The 25,756-nt window shown below is 43.7% G+C and overlaps 1 protein-coding gene, 1 long non-coding RNA gene and 1 other non-coding gene across 4 annotated transcripts in view; 2 read left to right on the top strand and 1 right to left on the bottom strand.

Annotated features, from left to right (window-relative positions):
• The window catches only part of LOC121548567, a 47,506-nt gene extending 28,836 nt beyond the window's left edge, over positions 1-18,670 (bottom strand). The window contains exon 1 of the long non-coding RNA XR_005996667.1: positions 18,602-18,670. This is a non-coding gene — a long non-coding RNA (uncharacterized LOC121548567). The remainder of the gene's footprint in view (positions 1-18,601) is intronic.
• trnastop-uca lies at positions 16,331-16,417 on the top strand. Its single transcript has one exon. It is a non-coding gene; the product is annotated as a tRNA-Sec (tRNA).
• LOC121548564 (fos-related antigen 2) lies at positions 17,173-21,900 on the top strand. 2 transcript variants are annotated; one of them, XM_041860038.1, is made up of 5 exons: positions 17,173-17,747; positions 18,206-18,327; positions 18,605-18,850; positions 19,674-19,781; positions 19,904-21,900. In XM_041860038.1, the coding sequence occupies exons 2-5, from the start codon at positions 18,214-18,216 to the stop codon at positions 20,465-20,467; spliced, it is 1,032 nt and encodes a 343-aa protein (XP_041715972.1). In that variant the 5' UTR covers positions 17,173-17,747; positions 18,206-18,213; the 3' UTR covers positions 20,468-21,900. The 2 variants fall into 2 exon arrangements, with proteins under 2 accessions (XP_041715972.1, XP_041715971.1); XM_041860037.1 differs by lacking the exon at positions 17,173-17,747 and having other exon boundaries at positions 17,756-18,327.
• Positions 21,901-25,756: the final 3,856 nt, after the last annotated feature.

Below are 25,756 nucleotides of genomic sequence, written 5' to 3'. Positions count from 1 at the left end.
TGTAAACATTCCACTCTGCGTTTTCCCCAGTTTCTTATGTAGGCTGGCGACCTGCGTGATCAAGGAAGCCACCTCAAGCCTATTATCCTCGGCAAGTAAACAATTGCCGCATTGGAACTCTGAGTGATCCGGTTTGTCCCTAAACAAAGCGTAATAAATACAGCTCCTACAGCGCTGGAACCGTTCATGTAGTTCTCCAGACAAAGAGGGCTCCATTATTAAACTCATCTTGTACCAACTTCGTTAGCTTGATGGCTAGCGTCTCTGTTAAGCAGGCTTCAACCTGTCTCTTGATGGCTAGCAGCTTAGCTAGGTTAGCGGCTCTTTCAAGCAGACTTTAACCCAGTCAGTTAAGCGGGATTCCGGGACAAGAGATAGTGGTCCTAGCTGTTAAAAGCTAACTGCGATGCGGAATCCATGCCAAAACACGTTCGGTATTTATGTTTAACAAAGATTGGTTATGTTTTAGTTAAAATAACAAACAAAGTGTTTCCAGCATACAGTGTTCAGCTGCGCACTTTGCTGACTGCTCCCTTAACGACCCTGCCTGCCTGAGAGAAGCAATAAAAAGCAATAAAAACTCTGAAGCGTAAAGAATCATTGGGTCACTGACTGTGACGTATGCCTGGACTTGTACCCTGGGCATGGTCTCTCCGGCCACCAGAGGGCGTAGTAGCCCATAGAGCTTGACCACCAAGACCTGATGAGGTCTGAGAGGTTTTCTACGAGGGGCATTTAGCGTAGGCGTGTGTGTGAATGGCTCTTCCGCAGAGAACACATCTGTTTGTGTCAGACTCTGGTGCAGTATGCCTGAGTGCCTGCTCTTTAGCTGTGCTGTTCTCATCAACACAGGGCTGATATCCCAGCTTCCCAGCCGTTGGCTACAGCAGAAGCTGTAGGAGCTGATCGTTTGACAGCAGGGTCTCACTTCCTCTCAGGGCTCAGCTGATAGACCAATGATTGATCAGACACTTACACTATACAGTACAACAGGGGTTTTATGTAATTTCAGTCCCTTGAGGGCCAAATACCTACTGTGATTATTTTATACCTGGTAGGTAATTCATCAGTTACTGTAATGTCATTGATTGGCCAGAGAGTCCCAGGTCTTAATCAGTTCCTGGTAAGAGAGAAATAATCAAACCCGCAGCGTCACCCTCCAGGGTGGTAATTGAATAGCCCGGCGGTATACAGCAGCTGTTTTACAGATTTGGAAAATCTAATTTTATATTAACTCCCCCTATGCATTGTGTCTCCACATTGTTGATGTTCTATGGACGGCAACCCAGTTTCAAACACCCCTCTACTGAGTGTTGAACGACTGCCATGTGACAGCAAATAAAGACTGTATCAACCCCAGATGGAAAATTCCAGTGTTTCTTTGGAGACCACCTGTCCAACACAGCACATTCAATCTACTTAAAAAAACACTAATCTATGTCTCAGTATGTAGCTGTGTCTGTGTGTTTTTTTTTTTTTTTTTTGGGGGCTTTGGGGCCATGAACTAGACACTAACACTTGACTTTTTTCTCCCGTACTGGCACTGTCTTTGCTGATCAAATCAAATTGTATTTGTCAAAACAAATGAAGGGGGTAATAGCCGTGGCCATTTGATTAATTGTTCAGCAGTCTTATGGCTTGGGGGTAGAAGCTTAGAAGCTGTTAAGGAGCCTTTTGGCCCTAGACTTAGCGCTCTGGTACTGCTTGCCGTGCGGTAGCAAAGAGAACAGTCTATGACTTGGGTGATTGGAGTCTTTGACCATTTTTGGGGCTTTCCTCTGACACTGCCTAGTATATAGGTCCTGGATGGCAGGAAGCTTGGCCCCAGTGATGTACTGGGCCGTACGCACTACACTCTGTAGCACCTTACGGTCAGATGCCGAGCAGTTGCCATACCAGGCGGTGATGCAACCGGTCAGGATGCTCTCGATGGCGCAGCTGTAGAACATTTTGAGGATCTGGGGACCCATGCCAAATCTTTTCAGTCTCCTGAGGGGGAAAAGGTGTTGTCGTGCCCTCTTCACGACTGCCTTGGTGTGTTTGGACCATGATAGTTTGTTGGTGATGTGGACACCAAGGAACTTGAAACTCTCGACCCGCTCCACTACAGCACCGTCGATGTTAATGGGGGCCTGTTCGGTCCGCCTTTTCCTGTAGTCCACGATCAGCTCCTTTGTCTTGCTCGCATTGAGGGAGAGGTTGTTGTCCTGGCACCACACTGCCAGGTCTCTGACCTCCTCCCTATAGGCTGTCTCATCGTTGTCGGTGATCAGGCCTACCACTGTTGTGTTGTCAGCAAACGTAATGATGGTGTTAGAGTCATGTTTGGCCACGCAGTCGTGGGTGAACAGGGAGTACAGGAGGGGACTAAGCACGCACCCCTGAGGGGCCCCAGTGTTGAGGATCAGTGTGGCTGACGTGTTACTGCCTACCCTTACCACCTGGGGGTGGCCTGTCAGGAAGTCCAGGATCCAGTTGCAGAGGGAGGTGTTTAGTCCCAGAGTCCTTAGCTTAGTGATGAACTTTGTGGGCACTATGGTGTTGAACGCTGAGCTGTAGTCAATGAACATTATTCTCACATAGGTGTTCATTTTGTCCAGGTGGGAAAGGGCAGTGTGGAGTGTGATTGAGATTGCGTCATCTGTGGATCTGTTGGGGTGATATGCAAATTGGAGTGGGTCTAGGGTATCCGGGATGACGCTATTGATGTGAGCCATGACCAGCCTTTCAAAGCACTTCATGGCTACTGACATGAGTGCTACGGGGCAGTAATCATTTAGGCAGGTTACCTTTGCTTTCTTGGGCACAGGGACTATGGTGGTCTGTTTGAAACATGTAGGTTTTACAGACTCGGTCAGGGAGAAGTTGAAAATGTCAGTGAAGACACTTGCCAGTTGGTCCGCGCATGCTTTGAGTACACAACCTGGTAATCCGTCTGGCCCCTGGCTTTGTGAATGTTGACCTGTTTAAAGGTCTTGCTCACATCGGCTAACGAGAGCATTATCGCACAGTCGTCTGGAACAGCTGGTGCTCTCATGCATGCTTCAGAATGCTTGCCTCGAAGCGAGCATAAAAGGCATTTCGCTTGTCTGGGCTGCTCGCTGCTGGGTTTGCCTTTGTAGTCCGTAATCGTTTTTAAGCCCTGCCACATCCGACAAGCATCAGAGTCGGTGTAGTAGGATTCAATCTTAATGCTGTATTGACGCTTTGCCTGTTTGATGGTTCGTCTGAGGGCGTAGTGGGATTTCTTATAAGCGTCCAGAATAGTGTCTCGCTCCTTGAAAGCGGCAGCTCTAGCCTTTAGCTTGATGAGGATGTTGCCTGTAATCCAGGGCTTCTGGTTGGGATATGTACGTACGGTCACTGTGGGGACGACGTCATCGATGCACTTATTGATGAAGCTGATGACTGAGGTCGTATACTCCTCAATGCCATTGGAAGAATCCCGGAACATATTCCAGTCTGTGCTAGCAAAACAGTCCTGTAGCATAGCATCCGCGTCATCTGACCACTTGCGTATTGAGCGAGTCACTGCTACTTCCTGCTTTAGTTTTTGCTTGTAAGCAGGAATCAGGAGGATATAATTATTGTCAGATTTGCCAAATGGAGGGTGAGGGAGAGCTTTGTATGTGTCTCTCTGTGTGGAGTAATGGTGGTCTAGAGTTTTTTTTTCCTCTGGTTGCACGTGACATGCTGGTAGAAATTAGGTAAAACTGATTTAAGTTTGCCTGCATTAAAGTCCCCGGCCACTAGGAATGCCGCTTCTGGATGAGCATTTTCTTGTTTGCGTATGGCCTTATACAGCTACTTTAGTGCGGTCTTAGTGCCAGCATCGGTTTGTGGTGGTAAATAGACGGCTACGAATAATATAGATGAGAACTCTCTTGGTAGATAGTGTGGTCTACAGCGTATCATAAGGTACTCTACCTCAGGCGAGCAATACCTCGAGACTTCTTTAATATTAGACATCGCGCACCAGTTGTTATTGACAAATAGAGACACACCCCCGCCCGTCGTCTTACCAGAAGTAGCTTCTCTGTCCTGTCGATGCATGGAAAATCCCGTCAGCTCTTTATTATTGAGGAAAAATATGTAGTTGTCCCATCTAGCTATCTTAAGATTAATGCACTGTAAGTCGCTATGTATAAGAGTCTGCTAAATGTCTGCTAAATGACTAAAATGTAAACGTGTATGTGTGTTCATCAGTTACAGTACCATGAATTGCTCCCACCAATTAATTAATATGTAAGACATAAAATCAAATCAAATCATAAAATGGCTAATTGAGTATTTTCCCTTTGGCAGTACAATACAACTAAAATCCTGTTTCTTTGCTGACAGCGTCTTCAGACAGGTTTGCTGTGAGAACAGGATTCAGCTGGATGCTGAGCAACAAGCTGTATGTGTACATTGCCACCTGCTGGTCAAACTGTATGTTACATTGCAACATCACTGCTACAGGCTGGTATGGAAGTGTCCCTTGACTCCCACATTCATAACACTGAAAACCAGTTGTATATCAGAACATTTACAATAAATGCATTTCAATAATAGCTTATGGAATGCTTATTAAAAACCAACGCCTCTAACAGAAAAACAAGTGAGTCTACGAATGTCATGTAAATAATGTGTATTCACAAATGAATCAGCTGGCATACAGAATCAAAGCACAATTCCACCAAATCAACTTAAATGAATAAGCACAGACTGAATAAAACATGCAAAATGCAAAATCAAGCCTATTTTAGTTGAGCAACAATGTCTTTGTCCTAAAATTCAGCAAGCAATTAAATCAGGATTTATCTTACCTGCTATGTTGTTAGTCTGTGTAATAATTCTAAGGAAAGAAGTCCACACAAGAAAACTGTAAAAAAAATATATATATATATATATATCATAGTGACTCAACTCACATAATAAATTCAAGCAAGCGCTTAGAGGTCAGAAATAGCCTTCCAAACGTTTTTTTTTTTTTAGATGCAACAGCCTACAGAGGAAACTTCACATGAAAATCAATACAACATCCCTTCAACAAGTCTTTGAGAATGATAGATGATGTACAGTATGTAGTGATAAAACGACTTTTAAGCTATAATCAGTTTCCTAGTTTTCAAACGGTTTGCTTCCGTTTGGTTCTTAAACGATAAACGGTTTCCATTTCAAGACATAATAATTTACACCCCTGGCCTCCACAACATGGATTCCCTCTTCCTGACACACCCACTCAAACCAGGAAGTGACTATGGTGTGGCTAAGGAGTGACTGGGGCGGAGCCCACAGCCTATGCATATCTCCAGAAACCATGGAAACTTGTGGGTTACAGTGTGTTGTTCTGCAGATATGTAAGGGATAATCAACGAGGGGTTATGCATTCTATGGAAAATAATGAACAACGTGGAAGTTGTGTTCCACGATGCGCTAGCAGAGTTGAACTACTAACCTTCCACGAAGTTGCATTATTTTCCATAGAGAACGCATAGAGCCCCGAGTTGATTATCCTTTTATACCACAGGAGGCTGCTGAGGGGAGAGCGGCTCATAATAATGGCCGGAACAGAACAAATGGAATGCCATCAAACACCTGGAAACCATGGGTGCGCTCGTAAATTCGCTCTGGCTATCTACTCCGATTTCAGAGCACTCACGTCTAAGTGTGTCAGAGCACAGAATAACTGATTAATTTACAAACGCTCAACATCCGTTGAATATGGCTCGGCAAAAAAGCGTATTTAAATTGTTGCCAGCAGCACAGTTACAGTCACCAATGCTCTGGATAACATGAAAACAGCCTAACCAGCTCTGCTAGGGTGAGAAAATGTGTCATTTATGTCTGGAAGTAGCTAGCAAGCTCGCTAACTTTAGCCAGTTAGCTTGGGTGCTTGACTACCTTTGTGAGGTCAGAACGCTCGGATCAACCCTACTCCTTCCAGAGCGTCCAGTGAGAGCTCTGAGAGCGAAACGCTCTGAATTTACTAAAGGGCAATCTGACAACTCTCTGAATTTACGAATGCCCAGAGCGCACTCTCAGCGCTCTCTGGCACTCCAGAGTGAATTTACGACCGCACCCCATGTGTTTGATGTATTTGATACCATTCCACCCATTCTGCTCCAGTCATTAGAACGAGCCCATTCTCCCCAATTAAGGTGCCACCAACCTCCTATGTTTTATACCATGGCTATAATTTAACACATTTGCAGCTAGAAATGTGTTCAACATCCACTGAAGTATCTAGCAAGTTTACTAGCTACAGTAGTTGCCTTGGTAACCAAACAAACATACTTGCTAGTTTAGCTAACCAAACCATCAGTCCTAGCTTGCTATTATGAAAATCGAATTCAACAATGGCAATAATATTTTCAATTTTACTTTTGCTTTCAAAAGCAGCTCAGCCTCAAACATAGAACATTTAGGACTGAACTATAGCCATTAAATTATACCGTGCTGGGCGGCAGGTAGCTTAGTGGGTAAGAGCGTTGTGCCAGTAACCGAAAGGTCACTGGTTCTAATCCCTGAGCCGACTAGGTGAAAAATATGTAAATGTGCCCTTGAGCAAGGCACTTAACCCTAATTGCTCCTTTAAGTCGCTCTGGATAAGAGCGTCTGCTAAATGACTAAAAATGTAAAATGTAAAAATGGTTGCCAGGTGACGTACAATGCCTCCTGGTGGCCATGTTGGAAGACCACCGCATTAATTCTTCCTTCATCAACAGCTACATGATAACAGTCCCTAAAACTACTTGATTCATCACTATGGTCAATTTATGTGGCTGCTCTAGCAAGGCAGGAAAGACAATGTGGAAAAAATATTTTGACATATTACCCGCAATCATGAAACACCAAGGAGATAAGACTCAAGAACTGACAGAAAAGCGAAGAAACCTTTTTGCCCGTCAAGATTTGAACCCAGACAGCTGTTAGTACTGATCTTTCCATCACTGGTAAGTCTGATTTCGAGTTTAGTTTAGTTGTTATGGTAACCAGGTGTTAACAACAAGACTAAGTAGCCAACATTAGCTAGATAGCTTGTAGTCTATCCAGCATGCGTCTCTCTCAAAGGCGACGTGTGAGTTTCAAGTTTTGAGGGAAGCAATCTTTTTCATAAAAATGTACCTTCATAATATAGCATTGAATGCATCTTTCATCGCATTTGCAGACTAATGTAAGCCTACTATTCCTAATGTGATGAGTAGATTGGATAGTGAAAATGTAGGCTATTAATATAACTCAATCTAATCACTGTGCATGGCTGAGCACGTAGTAGCATAGGCCTATAGGCTAAATCAGAGACGTTTATTCTCTTTTCTTTGCACGGGAAAAATGTGGCCTTTAATAATTACATTTCAGGTAATTCTACTACACTTTATATGACTGGAGACATTAGCAGAATCTTCTCTAATACGACAAATCACAGGGTAGCCTAGGCCTACTCTGCTGACACTGACAAACAGATAAATAAAAACGACCTTGTCTTTAATACAACTACTGAATCCTTATTGTAAGTGCTAATGGAGAAATATTCTGGATCAATGAAGTAGAAAGGGGTAGTATGCGACATGTGGCAAACGGTTGCTGAGTAACCATGTTATTGGCACGCTGGCTGAGTTGCCAGGCGACCGACAGACAGCTTGCAGATGTAGTCAGCTGTTACATCAGAGGCAGATTTATGAAACAATAGGGTATGCCAATGGTGAGGCAGGAAATGGATAAGGGCTCTAAATATAGTCACTAGAGAGGCACTGTGGGTCTGAGAGGCACTGGAAGTAACGGTGTATTGTAATAACAAATCACAGTTACTGTATAATGGTTTGCACTAGATCTCATGCAGCTTTTTCCCAAAACGTTATGGAACACTTATGTAGAACAAACATGCCTCTCCGCTCTATTAATGACATTTCTATCTGCAATGTTCCACAACGTTTGCCTAATGAACATGGTCTAGGTGAACACCCTGGCTCCCACAATTACTCATTTCATCTGTCTCTGCCCCGTTTTCCTACTCCTCTATCTGATATCAGCTTTTTTGTCCAACTCCTATTCACACTTCCACTGCTTCTATTCCGCTCTCTCGTTCACTCACTCCCTCTGCTGCCGTCACAGAACACAGAACACAGGAATCCATAGGTCAGCTCCATTTCTTATGAATAATCTAAACAGGAGCACAGACACTGATGCAGATAAAGACACACTCAAACACATACTCAGACACACACACACACACACACACACACACACACACACACACACAATGTAGAGAATAACAAGCTCCCTTTCTAAATTATAACATCATCTTATCTTAAAGATGCAACATGCAGAAAACAATCCGCCATTTCCTGGTTGCTAAAATTCTAATAGTTCGCCAAATTTCAATTTATGTGACAAAACAAGCAATACTGTAGAGAATCATTGTACCATCTAAACCGCTGTGAAATATATTTTCAATAACCAAAAATATTGTATTTTCAGTTGTTTGAAGCTGGTGTACAAAAACGAAAGTAAAAGATGCAAAAACGAAACTTAAAGAGGAATTTCACCCTATGGGAATCTGGAATTGTTTTAATCCTGTCCTAGGCATTTCTAGGTCAGTGAAATGTGCTTCACACATAATTGCCCAGGAGGAAGGCAGGTCTGGGCTTCGCTAGATGAATAATACACCCTATGATGGCTTCCAGTATATTGATGGGGGGTGGTGGTGGTGGGGGGGTAGTAGTCCTGCTTTGTGGAATTTTGCGAAGGCTCTATGTGATACTGATCGCAATATACATGTTTGTACGTGTAGATATGGTTGTCCTTGTTTGATAGAGCCATTGGACATATTTCAGCGATGTTCCTATCAGCGGGTTCATTGCTAAATATACAAGCTGACACATTTTTTCCAGTCTGAAACGCTACAACTCGTGTGGGGATGTGCTTCATGCTCTGGCCCCCGTACCTCCCCCAGTCAGGCTTTTTTGAAAGGGAGGCAGACACTAACAACGCAATCCTTTGGGCAATCTGAAAGAACTGACCAGACCACAATGGCTTCAAGTGATTCCTCTCATCAACATGAATTCGACGATGGAGCATTTTTTGTTGTTGCTACATGGTGTAATTCAACCATACATGTTTCAACTGGAATATAGCAAAGAGGATTCGAAACAAAGAGTTGGATTTAGCTAGAAGCTCAGCTAATACAGCCGATGCCAGCACCAAGAGGGCAGATGGCAAATACGGTGGCTAGGTAAGTAAATTATTTTTCCTGCAAGCCACAAAGCTAGCTAGCTAACTTTAGTTTATCTACTGAAACCCACATTGTGTATTGTTGGCTAACATACTACTGTATTACAGTGGGGGGAAATCAAATAATTGTTCTGTTTGCTAACTTAGGTAGGTAGGTAGCTAGATACTGTCTGCCTACCTACCTAGGTACATTTGTATGTATATAGGTACAAATGATTACTGGCGCCGACAAAGATGGCGGCCTCATGACTAGTTCTTAGGAAACTTTGCGGTATTTAGTTTTTCTATGTATTATTTTTTTTACATTATTAGCTTAGAAAGTGTTTTGTATCATTACATACAGCCGGGAAAAATTATTGGATATCAGAGCGGCGGTAACTCACCAGCATTACGACTAGGAATACGACTTTCCCGAAGCAGATCCTTTGTTTGCTCTCCCCAGGGCAATTGAACTGATTCCAGCGGCTGACCCAAAACATCGCCGGCGGAGGAGAGGCACTCGGAGCGGCCTGCTGGGTCGACTTAGGAGGCGCGCACACCACCCACCGCTTCCAAGTATATTACTCGCTAATGTTTAGTCTTTGGATAACAAGGTCGACGAGCTCAGGGCAATGATTTCATTCCAGAGAGACATCAGGGCCTGTAACATACTTTGTTTCACAAAAACATGGCTCCCGCGGGATATTCTGTCGAAATCGGTCCAGCCAGATGGGTTCTCAGTTCATCGCACAGACAGAAATAAATATCTCTCCAGGAAACAGAAGGGCGGAGGTGTGTGTTTCATGATTATCGACTCATGGTGTAATTGTAGTAACATACAGGAACTCAAGTCCTTCTGTTCACCCGACCTAGAATACCTCACAATCAAATGCCGAACGTGTTATCTCCCAAGATAATTTTCTTTGGTTATAGTCACGGCCGTGTACATCCCCCCTCAAGCCGATACCACAACGGCCCTCAAAGAACTTCACTGGATTTTATGCAAACTGGAAACCACATATCCTGAGGCTGCATTTATTGTAGCCGGGGATTTTAACAAAGCAAATTTGAGGACTAGGCTGCCGAAGTTCTATTAACATATCGACTGTTGTACACGGGCTGCAAAAATTCTCGACCATTGCTATTCGAACTTCCGGGATGGTTAAAAGGCCATCCCCTGCCCTCCTTTTGGCAAATCTGACCACGACTCCATTTTGCTCCTCCTTTCCTATAGGCAGAAACTCAAACAGTAAGTACCCGTGCTAAGGACTATTCAACGCTGGTCTGACCAATCGGAATCCAAGCTTCAAGATTGTTTTGAAAACGCGGACTGGGATATGTTCCGGGTAGCTTGCGAAAATATTTTAGACGAATACACTGAAATGGTGACTGAGTTTATCAGGAAGTGTATAGGAGATGTTGTGCCCACTGTGACTATTAAAACCTACACTAACCAGAAACCGTGGATAGATGGCAGCATTCGCACAAAACTGAAAGCACGAACCACCGCATTTAACCATGTCAAGGTGACTGGAAATATGGCAGAATACAAACAGTGTAGCTTCTCACTCCGCAAGGCAATTAAACTGGCAAAACATCAGTATAGAGACAAAGTGGAGTCGCAATTCAACGGCTCAGACACAAGACGTATGTGGCAGGGTCTACAGACAATCACGGACTACAAAAGGAAAACCAGCCACGTCGCCGTCGCTGACACCGACATCTCGCTTCCAGAGAAGCTAAAAACCCTCTTTACCCGCTTTGAGGATAATACAGTGCCACCAACGCGGCCCACTACCAAGGATTGTGGGCTCTCCTTCTCCGTGGCGGTGAGTAAGACATTTAAGCATGTTAACCCCTGCAAGGCTGCCGGCCCAGACGGCATCCCTAGTCGCGTCCTCAGAGCATGCACAGACCAGCTGGCTGGTGTGTTTAAGGACATATTAAATCTCTCCATTTCCTAGTCAGCTGTTCCCACATGCTTCAAGATGGCCACCATTGTTCCTGTACCCAAGAAAGCAAAGGTAACTGAACTAAATGACTATCGCCCCGTAGCACTCACCTCTGTCATCATGAAGTGCTTTGAGAGACTAGTCAAGGATCATATCACCTCTACCTTACCTGTCACCCTAGACCCACTTCAATTTGCTTACCGCCCCAATAGATCCACAGACGATGCAATCGCCATCACACTGCACACTGCCCTATCCCATCTGGACAAGAGGAATATCTATGTAAGAATGCTGTTCATTGACTATAGCTCAGCATTCAACACCATAGTACCCTACAAGCGCATCATTAAGCTTGAGGCCCTGGGTCTGAACCCCGCCCTGTGCAACTGGGTCCTGGACTTCCTGACGGGCCGCCCCCAGGTGGTGAAGGTAGGAAACAACATCTCCACTTCGCTCATCCTCAACACTGGGGCCCCTCAAAGGTGCATGCTCAGCCCCCTCCTGTACTTCCTGTTCACTCATGACTGCGTGGCCAAGCACGCCTCCAGCAGCCTCAAACAGCAGAGGGTGCACCCCCCCCTATCCACATCTACAGGACCGCAGTGGAGAAGGTGGAAAGCTTCAAGTTCCTTGGCGTACACATCACTGACAAACTGAAATGGTCCACCCACGCAGACAGTGTGGTGAAGAAGGCGCAACAGAGCCTCAAGAATCTGAAGAAATTTGTCTTGGCACCTACAACCCTCACAAACCTTTACAGATGCACAATTGAGAGCATCCTGTTGGGCTGTTTCACTGCCTGGTACGGCAACTGCACCGCCCGTAACCGCAGGGCTCTCCAGAGGGTGGCAAACTACCCGCCCTCCAGGACACCTACAGCACCCGATGTCACAGGAAGGCCAAAAAGATAATCATGGACATCAACCACCCGAGCCACTGCCTGTTAACCCCGCTATCATCCAGAAGGCAAAGTCAGTACAGGGGTATCAAACCTGGGACCGAGAGACTGAAAAACAGCTTCTATCTCAAGGCCATCAGACTGTTAAATAGCCATCACTAGCACATTAGAGGCTGCTGCTGCCTATTGAAATCACTGGCCACTTTAAGAAATGGAACACTAGTCACTTTCATAATGTTTACATATCTTGCATTACTCATCTCATATGTATATACTGTATTCTATAATGTTCTACTGTATCTTAGTCCATGCCACTCTGTCATTGCACGTACATATATGTATATATTCTTAATTCCATTCCTTACTTAGATTTGTGTGTATTCGGTATACAGTGGGGGAAAAAAGTATTTAGTCAGCCACCAATTGTGCAAGTTCTCCCACTTAAAAAGATGAGAGAGGCCTGTAATTTTCATCATAGGTACACGTCAACTATGACAGACAAATTGAGAAAAGAAAATCCAGAAAATCACATTGTAGGATTTTTAATGAATTTATTTGCAAATTATGGTGGAAAATAAGTATTTGGTCACCTACAAACAAGCAAGATTTCTGGCTCTCACAGACCTGTAACTTCTTCTTTAAGAGGCTCCTCTGTCCTCCACTCGTTACCTGTATTAATGGCACCTGTTTGAACTTGTTATCAGTATAAAAGACACCTGTCCACAACCTCAAACAGTCACACTCCAAACTCCACTATGGCCAAGACCAAAGAGCTGTCAAAGGACACCAGAAACAAAAGTGAAGACCTGCACCAGGCTGGGAAGACTGAATCTGCAATAGGTAAGCAGCTTGGTTTGAAGAAATCAACTGTGGGAGCAATTATTAGGAAATGGAAGACATACAAGACCACTGATAATCTCCCCTCGATCTGGGGCTCCACGCAAGATCTCACCCCGTGGGGTCAAAATGATCACAAGAACGGTGAGCAAAAATCCCAGAACCACACGGGGGGACCTAGTGAATGACCTGCAGAGAGCTGGGACCAAAGTAACAAAGCCTACCATCAGTAACACACTACGCCGCCAGGGACTCAAATCCTGCAGTGCTAGACGTGTCCCCCTGCTTAAGCCAGTACATGTCCAGGCCCGTCTGAAGTTTGCTAGAGTGCATCCAGAAGAGGATTGGGAGAATGTCATATGGTCAGATGAAACCAAAATATAACTTTTTTGGTAAAAACTCAACTCGTTGTGTTTGGAGGACAAAGAATGCTGAGTTGCATCCAAAGAACACCATACCTACTGTGAAGCATGGGAGTGAAAACATCATACTTTGGGGCTGTTTTTTCTGCAAAGGGACCAGGACGACTGATCCGTGTAAAGGAAAGAATGAATGGGGCCATGTATCGTGAGATTTTGAGTGAAAACCTCCTTCCATCAGCAAGGGCATTGAAGATGAAACGTGGCTGGGTCTTTCAGCATGACAATGATCCCAAACACACCGCCCGGGCAACGAAGGAGTGGCTTCGTAAGAAGCATTTCAAGGTCCTGGAGTCTCCACATCTCAACCCCATAGAAAATCTTTGGAGGGAGTTGAAAGTCCGTGTTGCCCAGCGACAGCCCCAAAACATCACTGCTCTAGAGGAGATCTGCATGGAGGAATGGGCCAAAATACCAGCAACAGTGTGTGAAAACCTTGTGAAGACTTACAGAAAACGTTTGACCTGTGTCATTGCCAACAAAGGGTATATAACAAAGTATTGAGAAACTTTTGTTATTGACCAAATACTGATTTTCCACCATAATTTGCAAATAAATTTATAAAAAATCCTACAATGTGATTTTCTGGAAAAAAAATTCTCAGTTTGTCTGTCAAAGTTGACGTGTACCTATGATGAAAATTACAGGCCTCTCTCATCTTTTTAAGTGGGAGAACTTGCACAATTGGTGGCTGACTAAATACTTTTTTTCCCCACTGTATGTTGTGAAATTGTTAGGTATTACTTGTTAGATATTAGTGCACTGTCGGAGCTAGAAGCACAAGCATTTCGCTACACCCGCTATAACATTTGCTAAACACGTGTATGTGACAAATAAAATATGATTTGATTTGATGGTCTGGTCACTATGTAAAGGTTGAGGGTTATGCCATATTTCTTTCTATTAGGCTAGATATTGTTCTAAATGTAATCTCTGTGCCTGTCCACATGTATGCATGTTCAACTAGTCTACGCTAATGTTAAGTTGGAAAGGGATTTGACAGTTCCTTTCGGATCGTTACATATTCTATCCCAAAAAAGAGCCAATGATACAGATATTCAGGGAATCAATCCAATTCTAGGCCATTCTACGGCAGTGTGGTTGTCAATACATAAAAGGATCAAAAAGTCTCCTCATAGACAAAGATATGCTTCTGTATGGTGGAATCCTGCTATTTGTGTGGGGAAGCAGTCGATAATTTGGGAAAAATGGGTAAGACAAGGGGTTTATACTCTGGGAGACCTGCACAAGAATTAGGTATTTTTGTCATGTGAAGAAAATTGGGAATAAGTACAAACTTTGTGATAATGATGTATGGAAATACAGTACCAGTCAAAAGTTTGGACACACCTACTCATTCAAGGGTTTTTCTTTATTTTTTTATTATTTTTTACATTGTATATTAATAGTGAAGACATCAAAACTATGAAATAACACATATGAAATCATGTAGTAAACAAAAAAGTGTTAAACAAATCAAAATATATTTTATATTTGAGAATCTTCAAATAACCACCCTTTGCCTTGATGACAGCTTTGCACACTCTTGGCATTCTCTCAACCAGCTTCACCTGGAATGCTTTTCCAACAGTCTTGAAGGAGTTCCCACATATGCTGAGCACTTGTTGGCTGCTTTTCCTTCACTCTGCGGTCCGACTCATCCCAAACCATCTCAATTGGGTTGAGGTCGGGGGATTGTGGAGGCCAGGTCATCTGATGCAGCACTCCATCACTCTCCTTCTTGGTCAAATAGCCCTTACACAGCCTGGAGATGTGTTGGGTCATTGTCCTGTTGAAAAACAAATGATAGTCCCACTAAGCCCAAACCACATTGGATGGCGTATCGCTGTAGAATGCTGTGGTAGACATGCTGGTTAAGAGTGCCTTGAATTCTAAATAATGGACAGTGTCACCAGCTAAGCACCCCCACACCATAACACCTCCTCCACCATGCTTTACGGTGGAAAATACACATGTGGAGATCATCCGTTCACCCACACCGCGTCTCACAAAGACACGGCGGTTGGAACCAAAAATCTTCAATTTGGACGCCAGACTAAAGGACACATTTCCACCGGTCTAATGTCCATTGCTCATGTTTCTTGGCCCAAGCAAGTCTCTTCTTATTATTGCTGTCCTTTAGTAGTGGTTTCTTTGCAGCAATTCGACCATGGCGGCCTGATTCACACAGTCCCCTCTGAACAGTTGATGTTGAGATGTGTCTGTTACTTGAACTCTGTGAAGCATTTATTTCGGCTGCCATTTCTGAGGCTGGTAACTCTAATGAACTTATCCTCTGCAGCAGAGTTAACTCTGGGTCTTCCATTCCTGTCACGGTCCTCATGAGAGCCAGTTTCATCGTAGCGCATGATGGTTTTTGCGACTGCACTTGAAGAAACGTTTAAAGTTCTTGAAATGTTCCGTATTGACTGACCTTCATGTCTTAAAGTAATGATGGACTGTCGTTTCTCTTTGCTTCCCCCCCTACCTTGTCACACCACAAATGATTGGCTCAAACGCATTAAGAAGGAAAGAAATTCCACAAATTAACTTTTAAGAAGGCACACCTAATGAAGCTGGTTGAGAGAATGCCAAGAGTGTGCAAAGCTGTCATCAAGGCAAAGGGTGGATATTTGAAGAATCTCTAATATAAAATATATTTTGATTTGTTTAACACTTTTTTGGTTACTACATGATTCCATATGTGTTATTTCATAGTTTTGATGTCTTCACTATTATTCTACAATGTAGCAAATAGTAAAAATAAAGAAAAACCCTTTAAAGAGTAGGTGTCCAAACTTTTGATTGGTACTGTAAATTTTATGGACACAGTCAATTTTACAATAGTTATATTTTGTTTGTTTTTACTCCTGAACTTCCTCTACCCTCTACCAAATGTTTTGATTGAAAACAAACATCTTACCTGTTAAGTGCAGTGAATACCCATATGGAATTTGAATGTTTTCCTCATAACCAAATAATATGTCAAACTGATGCTAAATATAACAGCCAGATGCTCTCTTAATTCTACCCAGATGAGTTTCAGGAGTCTGGGGTGCAGGCTTCAAACCTGTAGCTGATGAGAGTCAAAGTGGTTCAATTCCTCCTTCTGGGCAATAATGAAAATATGTCTGCTTTCCTCAGAGAAAAAAATAAAATAAAAAATTGGCTAGATGCTTATGGAAAACAGCCGAAGTGGAATGAATTGCCAACAATAACAGAACTGTTGTAAAATGAACTTCAATCTAAAAAGCAATTATCACATTCCCTTTTCAAAGCAAAAATAAATAAATAAAAATAACCAGTCTTCACACAAGTTGTACAACAAACACTATTAGACACAGTCAAGATTGCATTTGTGTAACAACAGCAGACGTGAGATGCATCAATACAAGACATGTAGCCTACCTCAGTTACCTCACACTGTATCCACATATATGATATGGGTTCAGCGATGTCTATCTCTCACAGTTCAACAGGCGCACATAATACTGTATATATAAATGCAGATGCCAAGTTGGCAGTGAGGGATTTAGGTCTCCACTGATGAAAACATTAATAATGAGACACAGTGTGCTGACACTGGGAACACCATGCTCTCCTTAACTACATACAGGAGGAGCAGCCAGGGTTTTAGACCCTCCACAGATACACCCTTTTCCCTGCCATTGTCCGCTCTGAAAAGAGGAGCATGTTTATCAAACACAAAGCCCAGAGTTGAGAAGAGGGTCTGGTGAGCAGCAGAATAAATTCATACACACACCGTCCCAATAGGTGTAATTGTGGTCAGAAAGAGGAAGGCTAAGCATACGCGCGTGCACACACACACACACACACACACACACACACACACACACACACAGGGGGAATCGCTATAGCCTCTACTCTTGATGTCAGTATCAGAACTAACTTTACTTTTTGGAGTAACTCCACTTTCTCCTTTATAGAGAAATTCTAACTTCAAATTTGTATATAGAGACTCCTAACTTTTTTTCACACTCTTCTATCACTGAATATTGAATTATGTTTCCTATCTACTGTTCCTCTGGGCAACACAATGCAGACAATCTCAGTCTGAGTTGTGAGGGGAGGCTAAATGCCTGAAGGGAGAGAACAAAAGACTGCTGTAAATGAAAGCTCATCCACTACATAATGAGGACATACAAAAGAAGACTGCCTTGAGGTCCAACTGAAAAGCCTTTTTCAAAGGAATAAAATGTGTGTGATTATATACAGTAGTTATGTGGCAATAACCAAATCCAGTCTCAGCTTACATCTGCTTGCTTCTGTCCAGATCTTTTACTCTGATTTCACAATTCATTTGTGGTTTCCTGTTTCCTGAGGGACATGTTGTTTTATCTGAAGCCTGAAGAAGCTAAGCCTACAGCTCTCATCTCTGCAGCGTTGGACGGAAACCCGCTTCTATGTGACGTCAATTAAACCAAGGTAGCTACCCACACACTTCAGCTCTGACGCAAGTGTCCTTTTTTTGGATACTTGCGTTAGCAAGACCTTTTTCTAATCACCACATGGCATACATGGAATCAGTTGACCATATTTGCAATTTCCATGATGTGTTCAGAGTTTTTCAGACATTGTATTATCACCGAGGTACGTGATCTAGAATGTATCTCAATTGGCTATAAATAAGTTTCAGTCTTCACAGTCGCACCTGTCTCGGTCTCACCGTGCGCCTGGATGATGAAGTGCGCATCCAGGCAGAACGATAGATTTCAACAGTATCGCTTCATACAATCTAGTCTTTCCATTGGAAAATTAACTATTTTATTGATACTAGCAACCGGCGTCTAAATAAGTAATGTTTTGTCCACTGCATTGTGAGTGTTTGTTGGCTCGTGGAACAAGTTATCGATGCGCAAATAACTCACTAACGGCGCCAACAGAACGGACCATGCATCAGAACCACTCCACGGACCACGGGACCACTCTCCGTGGCGGGAAAAGGGCTCAGCTCGAGCTCTCCCCCGATGCCATCAATAGTTGGACATCCTCAAAATCCCAACAGGTATTCGCATGCCTTTTCTACCTAAATTAAAAGTACGCGTTTGCTTCAAATAGCCTACATTGTGAAGAAATACCATATATAGCCTATATTGATTCGGTGATTAATTATGATAAAATGGAAGTAAAGTGTAGGCAAGGCAATGTTTTTTGTTCTAAGTAATGAGTAGTACTTCTTGGAAACAAGCTAGATACTGAGGCAGCCATAGCCTACCACTTTATAATGCAAAAGCTAGTGTAGCCTACTGTTTTTCAGTAGTTATTTTTCTCTCCCTTACCAGTATCCTGCCAAAACGCAGCTACCCAGCAGTTCCTTCATCCCCACCATCAATGCCATCACGTCCAGTCAGGAGCTGCAGTGGATGATCCAGCCAGCCGTCCTAGCCTCCAAGCCTGGCCACTGCCTACGCTCTCACCCCTACCAGCCCCTGGACATCAGCAGTAGCCTGGGGCCTGGGAGCCACACAAGGCTCGGGGTAATACGGACAGTGGGCAACACGCATGGAAGGAGCAGGCGGAGTGATCAGGTAACAGTCAGCAGGCACACTGTACAGTAAGACCGAGAGGCTTTGACTAAGGGATATGGATATGCTGTTAATATTGTGGATATATTAATTATAAAATATTGTTATTGCAATATACAGTATTTCACAGTAGATCAAAATACAAATATATTCATACTGCAATATATTTTATTTCTGTAAGTAGCCTATAGCAGTTTCCCAAACTGTGGGGCAGAGGGGTTGGAAGGGGGGGCGGGGGTCCCCCCCCCAAAAAAAATATGATTATTATTATTTTTATATATTTCAAAGGAACTAGGTCCGGCTTTAAACTTACTCTTGAAAGTTGTAATAGTAGAATGCACAAGCTGCAATTTCGAAATTGGGTAGTGCATCATCAGTTCCTCTTCTCATGTTAGTCATTGCGTACCTTAGAGAGCTTTTTATAACTTGTCAGAAATGTCCAGATCAACTAGCCCATGTCAGCTAACGTTTTTTATTTAGGTTTTTAGCCCATAGATATTGTTGTATTTTTTTTTTCACTCTAATATCACATGAATACACATTAGACATGGCAAAATGTATAGAATTGCAAAAATAATTGCTCTATAACTGCAAAATGTTCTTTGCATCCCATGACAAAATGTGTAGAATTTCAGGAAATAAGCTTACAACCTGCAAAATTCTCTCCACCAACAAGGAGTGGGAACAGTTTGTGTCATGAACAGTGCTTGTGCTCATAGAAATAGACATGGCGTATAGTATCTCTCTCATGTAAGAGTTGACCGTTTTTATTCAAATGAATGGCATACCCAGCCGAATGCTGTTTCTCACTGTTTTCCATCAACAGTTGAACCCAGCTGAAGAGGAGAGGAGAAGGTTGAGGAGAGAGAGGAACAAGATGGCTGCTGCCAAGTGTCGCAACCACAGGAAGGAGCTGACCAACCAACTGCAAGGAGTGAGTCCAAACAGAGAGAATGACCAGTCAGTCAATACTGTAGCTCTACCTACCTACTGTTTTGTAAGTATAGATGGATGTTGATGGTTATGAACTATGAACTCTGTTGTCTGTCATATAAGGAGACTGAAGAACTGGAGAAAGCGCAGGCCAGCTTGAAGACCCAGGTTGAGAGGCTCCAGGAGGAGAGAGAGAAGCTGGAGCGCATGCTGGTGTCGCATGCCCCAGTGTGTCGACTGGGCTGTGACGGCCATCCCCAGGCCCAGCCACTGCCCCCTCTCGCCCTGACCATGTACCCCACAGCCACCTCCCCCCTGGCCCAACCCCTGAGGCCCCCTCCCGCGGTAAAGCAGGAGCCCCAGGAGGAGATGCTGTTCTCCTTTCACCACCATGAACACTGCGCCATCAAACCCACCTATTGCCATGTAGAAGAGTACTGTCCCAGTGTTGACTGCTTCACCACCCCATCCACGGTGAGCTGCAGCCCGGCCCATGTTGTGGATCTATCCTGTCCCATGCTGTCTCACCACCACCCCAGCCAGGGTGAGCAGGATAGGTCTGAGTCCTCATTCCGGGAAGAGGCCCTTCCCAACGACTTGCTCTCCAAGCCTCTCCCTGGCAGTGACATTAGTCTTGAGGATGGACTACTGGGACCAAGATTCTCCCCCACCTTGTTGACTCTGTAGGGCAATGATTTACACTAAAGTGAACAAATGTAATGAACAGCAATATACTGTACTTTAGTCACTATGGTATGTTCAGATGCTATTCTTTGAAATACTTGAACATCGACTGATTTGGTCTGCCTGGTACAATGGAACCAATGGAATCGTCCCAAAAGTACAAACTCCAAGCTAAGGCCTAGATTCAATCAGATCAAGAGTCAAACGGTGATAGCAGACACCCGAATAACGGATGTTTTGGCTGTCAGAGGTGAAACTGCATTGGAGCTGTCAAATCGGTGAGCAGCTGCTCTTGCGATCATTTGTCACGAAGCCTCATCCGTCCCCACTCGCTTTGGAAGTTCAGAGCGAGAAAGTGTAGGCTATATAGAAATAATTACGCTCAAATTGAAAAATCATGACACTATATAATGAGGATTTCTATCAGCCTAATTGAGGTGTAGATTCCATCTCCCATTCCAGTGTTCCAACTTGGAAACAAGGCTGCATGGGATTTCTGTTAATGTGACTCGGTGAAGCCAATGGCAATGTCTGCTTTAGGTATAATGCCTGGAGCCATCTGACAGCTCTAACAGCAGTTCCACCTCTGACACCACCAAAACAATCGCTAAGCTGATGTCGCTAAAGCGGATCTGATTGAATAGAGCACTTTATCAAGCACAGACTAGGCTATAGGAGAGGATTCTTTCCTTGTAAGAGGAAGATAAAGGTTTAACTAGATATTCTCTGTTAATCAGAAATGAACAACACAATCCCTTTACAAGTTTGGCTCTTGTCAATACTTCAATCATATCCATTTTTAAACTGAAAATTGAATGACTGGTAGTTTGGTTTGTTAGACACTAGATGGTGTTGCAAGACATTGCCTGGGCACAACTCTGTAAAGCACTACTGTAAATCTCAATGGCAAATATTTATTAACCATTAGTCCTGTTTAGTATTTAATTAAACAATTGCTATGCCATTTATTAAAGCCAATCTGTATGTAGAAGCCATTTTCTGATTTTAAGTTGGAGTAATGGGTTGTCACGGCGACGCTGACAATTTTTCTACATTCCAATGCAATATGAACACATTGCAACATTACTGACCGTACATCTGAGGTATAAGTGTCAAAGCAATATTGTCATCAACAATGATTTGCTATAATGTTGAGCTTTGTATTTATCTCATATTGTGTGTTATTCATTCTTGATGGTTTTCATTAGGTTTCAATGTATTATTTGAGGCAGTACAATAAATGAATAGGAAGAGTATTTGTTGTATAGTTTGCTGTGAGAAACATATTTTAAAATATGAATTGCTGGCAGGATGATCATAATATATAAGACCTCTCTGTGAGAATACAGACTCTGGGGACAAAACGTTATCTACATATGATGCATTTGTAACAGCTACATAGAGCATTATTAAAGCTTTACAATGCATTAAACTTGGAAGATGTATGCCACAAATGCTAAACTATTGTTTGCTTATGAACGTGTTACGTGAATGGTTACATTCTAATCATACAATCAAATCTATATTCTAATCATACACCATGCATCTTACTCTGCTGCTTCTATCAGGTGAGGGAAATGAGCAATTGTCAGTTCTTGGAAGAATTCTGTTTGAACTTTAACCTTCAGTGGTGTTGACCTGTAGTCCTGTGTACTGATGCAAATCAATACATACCACTGTCTATAAATGATTGTTCACCCTTCCCCTGTTCTCAGTGACATGATATTCATCACATACTTGCAGCTTGATCTTGCATTTCCCAGACACATTATAGCAATCTATTCTCTGCTTCTAGCTTTTTTCTCTCCATCCTTGCAAAGGTACTACAGTGTACTACTGTTATTGTTGCATAACATTTGATGAAAACAGATTAAATCAACAAATTGCTCAGCAATCTGTAGATCTCCTGAGCTGGATAACTAAGCAACATATATATATATATATATATATATATATATATATATATATATATATATATATATATATATATATATATATATATATATATATATATATATATATATATATATATATATAAACACACACTACCGGTCAAAAGTTTCAGAAAACCTCCTCATTCAAGGCTTTTCTTTATTTTTTACAATTTTCTACATTGGAATGCTTTTCCAACAGTGTTGAAGGAGTTCCCACATATGCTGAGCACTTGTTGGGTGCTTTTCATTCACTCTGCGGTCCGACTCATCCTAAACCATCTCAATTGGGTTGAGGTCGGGTGATTGTGGAGGCCAGGTCATCTGATGCAGCACTCTCCTTCTTGGTCAAATAGCCCTTACACAGCCTGGAGGTGTGTTGGGTCATTGTCCTGTTGAAAAACAAATGATAGTGCCACTAAGCCCAAACCAGATGGGATGGCGTAACTCTGCAGACTGCTGTGGTAGCCATGCTGCTTAAGTGTGCCTTGAATTCTAAATCAATCACAGACAGAGTCACCAGCAAAGCATCCCCACACCATGACACCTCCTCCTCCATGCTTTATGGTGGGAAATACACATGCAGAGATCATCCGTTCACCCACACCGTGTCTCATAAAGACACGGTGTGGGGGAACTCCAGACCAAAGGACACATTTCCTCCGGTCTAATGTCCATTGCTCGTGTTTCTTGGCCCAAGCAAGTCTCTTCTTCTTATTGGTGTCCTTTAGTAGTGATTACTTTGCAGCAATTCGACCACGAAGGCCTGATTCACACAGTCTCCTCTGAACAGTTGATGTTGAGATGTGTTGTTACCTGAACTCTGTGAAGCATTTATTTGGGCTACAATTTCTGAGGCTGGTAACTCTAATGAACTTATCCTCTGCAGCAGAGGTAACTCTGGGTCTTCCATTCCTGTGACGGTCCTCATGACAGCCAGTTTCATCATAGCGCCTGATTTTTGCGACTGCACTTGAAGAAACGTTCAAGGTTCTTGAAACTTTCCGTATTGACTGACCTTCATGTCTTAAAGTAATGATGGATTAGTTGGGAATGTGTGCCTTGCTTCTCCATGTGGAGTGAACTTACCATTGGAAGAATGTCAGTCAATACAGTGAGTATATTATAGGTGGCCTACATCTACCACCTATAGCAATAGAAGGATATCTACAGTGCCAGAGGTCCTTGGAGCCAAACCGACACCACTGTGGAAGGATTTCTTCCTCTGCCCCAAACTCTTCATTAGGCTGAGGGAAGGGAAGGGAGTTTGGGTTGCATGATGACAGAAGTGCTAATGCTATGACCATGGGACACGACTCATACGCCTTATTCTCTCTTTATATCAGCAGTAAACGAGAAGAAAAAAGTTGTCATATGACCAACAGGAAGGAAGGCTGGATACAGGGGACCATAGATTCCTTCACTATTCATCAGCATATCATAACAAACTCAGTGTGTTGTTGAGGTGTGTGTTAAAGGAGAAGACCCCATGAAGACTAGCAGACCTCAGGAAGACCCATGTAGACTCCTTTGGACCCCATGAAGAATAGCAGACCTCAGGAAGACCCATGTAGACTCCAGTGGACCTCATGAAGAGTAGCAGACCTCAGGAAGACCCATGTAGACTCCTGTGGACCCAAGGAAGACTAGCAGACCTCAGGAAGAGCCATGTAGAATCCTGTGGACCCCAAGGAAGACTAGCGGACCTCAGGAAGCCCCCTGTAGAATCCTGTGGACCCCAAGGAAGACTAGCGGACCTCAGGAAGACCCCTGTAGACTCCTGTGGACCCCAAGGAAGACTAGCGGACCTCAGGAAGACCCCTGTAGACTCCTGTGGACCCCAAGGAAGACTAGCGGACCTCAGGAAGACCCCTGCTTCTCTCCTCTGGTAACCCCTCCTTTCCTTACCTTTCCTCATCTTCTGACCCGCCCTTTAATCTCTTTACCCTCCATCACCTGTGCTCTCGTCACCTCCCCTTTCATCCTCCTCTCCTCACCTCCGCTCTCATCCTCCTCTCCTCACCTCCGCTCTCATCCTCCTCTCGTCACCTCCACTCTCATCCTCCTCTCCTCACCTCCCCTTTCATCCTCCTCTCCTCACCTCTCCTTTCATCCTCCTCTCCTCACCTCCGCTCTCATCCTCCTCTCCTCACCTCCGCTCTCATCCTCCTCTCCTCACCTCCCCTTTCATCCTCCTCTCGTCACCTCCGCTCTCATCCTCCTCTCCTCATCTCCCCTTTCATCCTCCTCTCGTCACCTCCGCTCTCATCCTCCTCTCCTCACCTCCCCTTTCATCCTCCTCTCCTCACCTCCCCTTTCATCCTCCTCTCCTCACCTCCACTCTCATCCTCCTCTCCTCACCTCCCCTTTCATCCTCCTCTCCTCACCTCCACTCTCATCCTCCTCTCCTCACCTCCCCTTTCATCCTCAGCTCCTCACCTCCCCTTTCATCCTCCTCTCCTCACCTCCCCTTTCATCCTCTTCTCGTCACCTCCACTCTCATCCTCCTCTCCTCACCTCCCCTTTCATCCTCCTCTCCTCACCTCCACTCTCATCCTCCTCTCCTCACCTCCCCTTTCATCCTCCTCTCCTCACCTCCCCTTTCATCCTCCTCTCGTCACCTCCACTCTCATCCTCCTCTCCTCACCTCCCCTTTCATCCTCCTCTCGTCACCTCCCCTCTCATCCTCGTATCATCTACTCACTGCAGGATGAGAGGGGCCTTTGGCTCCGAGGACCATTGGGTCTGTTGTGGCATCCCTCAGAGGCAGACTCCCACAACACAAACATTTTGAGTTAAGTACTGTCCTGACTCTTGTCTCTGTTTAGTGTTAGCAGTATAGTCATGGAACCCACAAACCTGAACAGCAGTAAATATTGCAGATTGAACCTTCAAGTTCTGCTAGACATTTCTGTCTCTGATGGCTCATTATGCTTTCATAAAAGAGTGCATGCTAGTGAGGGCAGTTAAATGGCCTGCATGCACTCCGGGTGCTTGTGTATTTGACATGACCTTGTGTTGAGTACTCATGGTGGCTGTGTTTACAAATGTACAGAGGGGACAAAGGTTTGGTATGCTGGCGGTTATGATTAGGCACAAGCAGCCAAACTATTTGGAATGAAGTGGCAGAGAAACATGAGGAAAATGATACCGCAAAAGTCTCTCCTTTCCAGAAAATATGTACAGTGTATGTATCTCACTGGAAGAGTGATTTAATGCATTGTTTTACCATGCATGCTTTACACAGTTTTTTGCTTTTGTGACATGTAAGCTATCCAGAGGCGGAAAGGTTTGACTAAAACATCTGTAGGTAAAATGGAGGATAGAATCATTCTGACTGTTGACACTGGACCCCTCCACA

This window comes from Coregonus clupeaformis, chromosome 33 (genome assembly GCF_020615455.1).
Source record: "Coregonus clupeaformis isolate EN_2021a chromosome 33, ASM2061545v1, whole genome shotgun sequence".
In the NCBI taxonomy this organism is placed as follows: Eukaryota; Metazoa; Chordata; class Actinopteri; order Salmoniformes; family Salmonidae; genus Coregonus; species Coregonus clupeaformis.
This window is presented reverse-complemented; position numbering and strand designations above follow the sequence as displayed.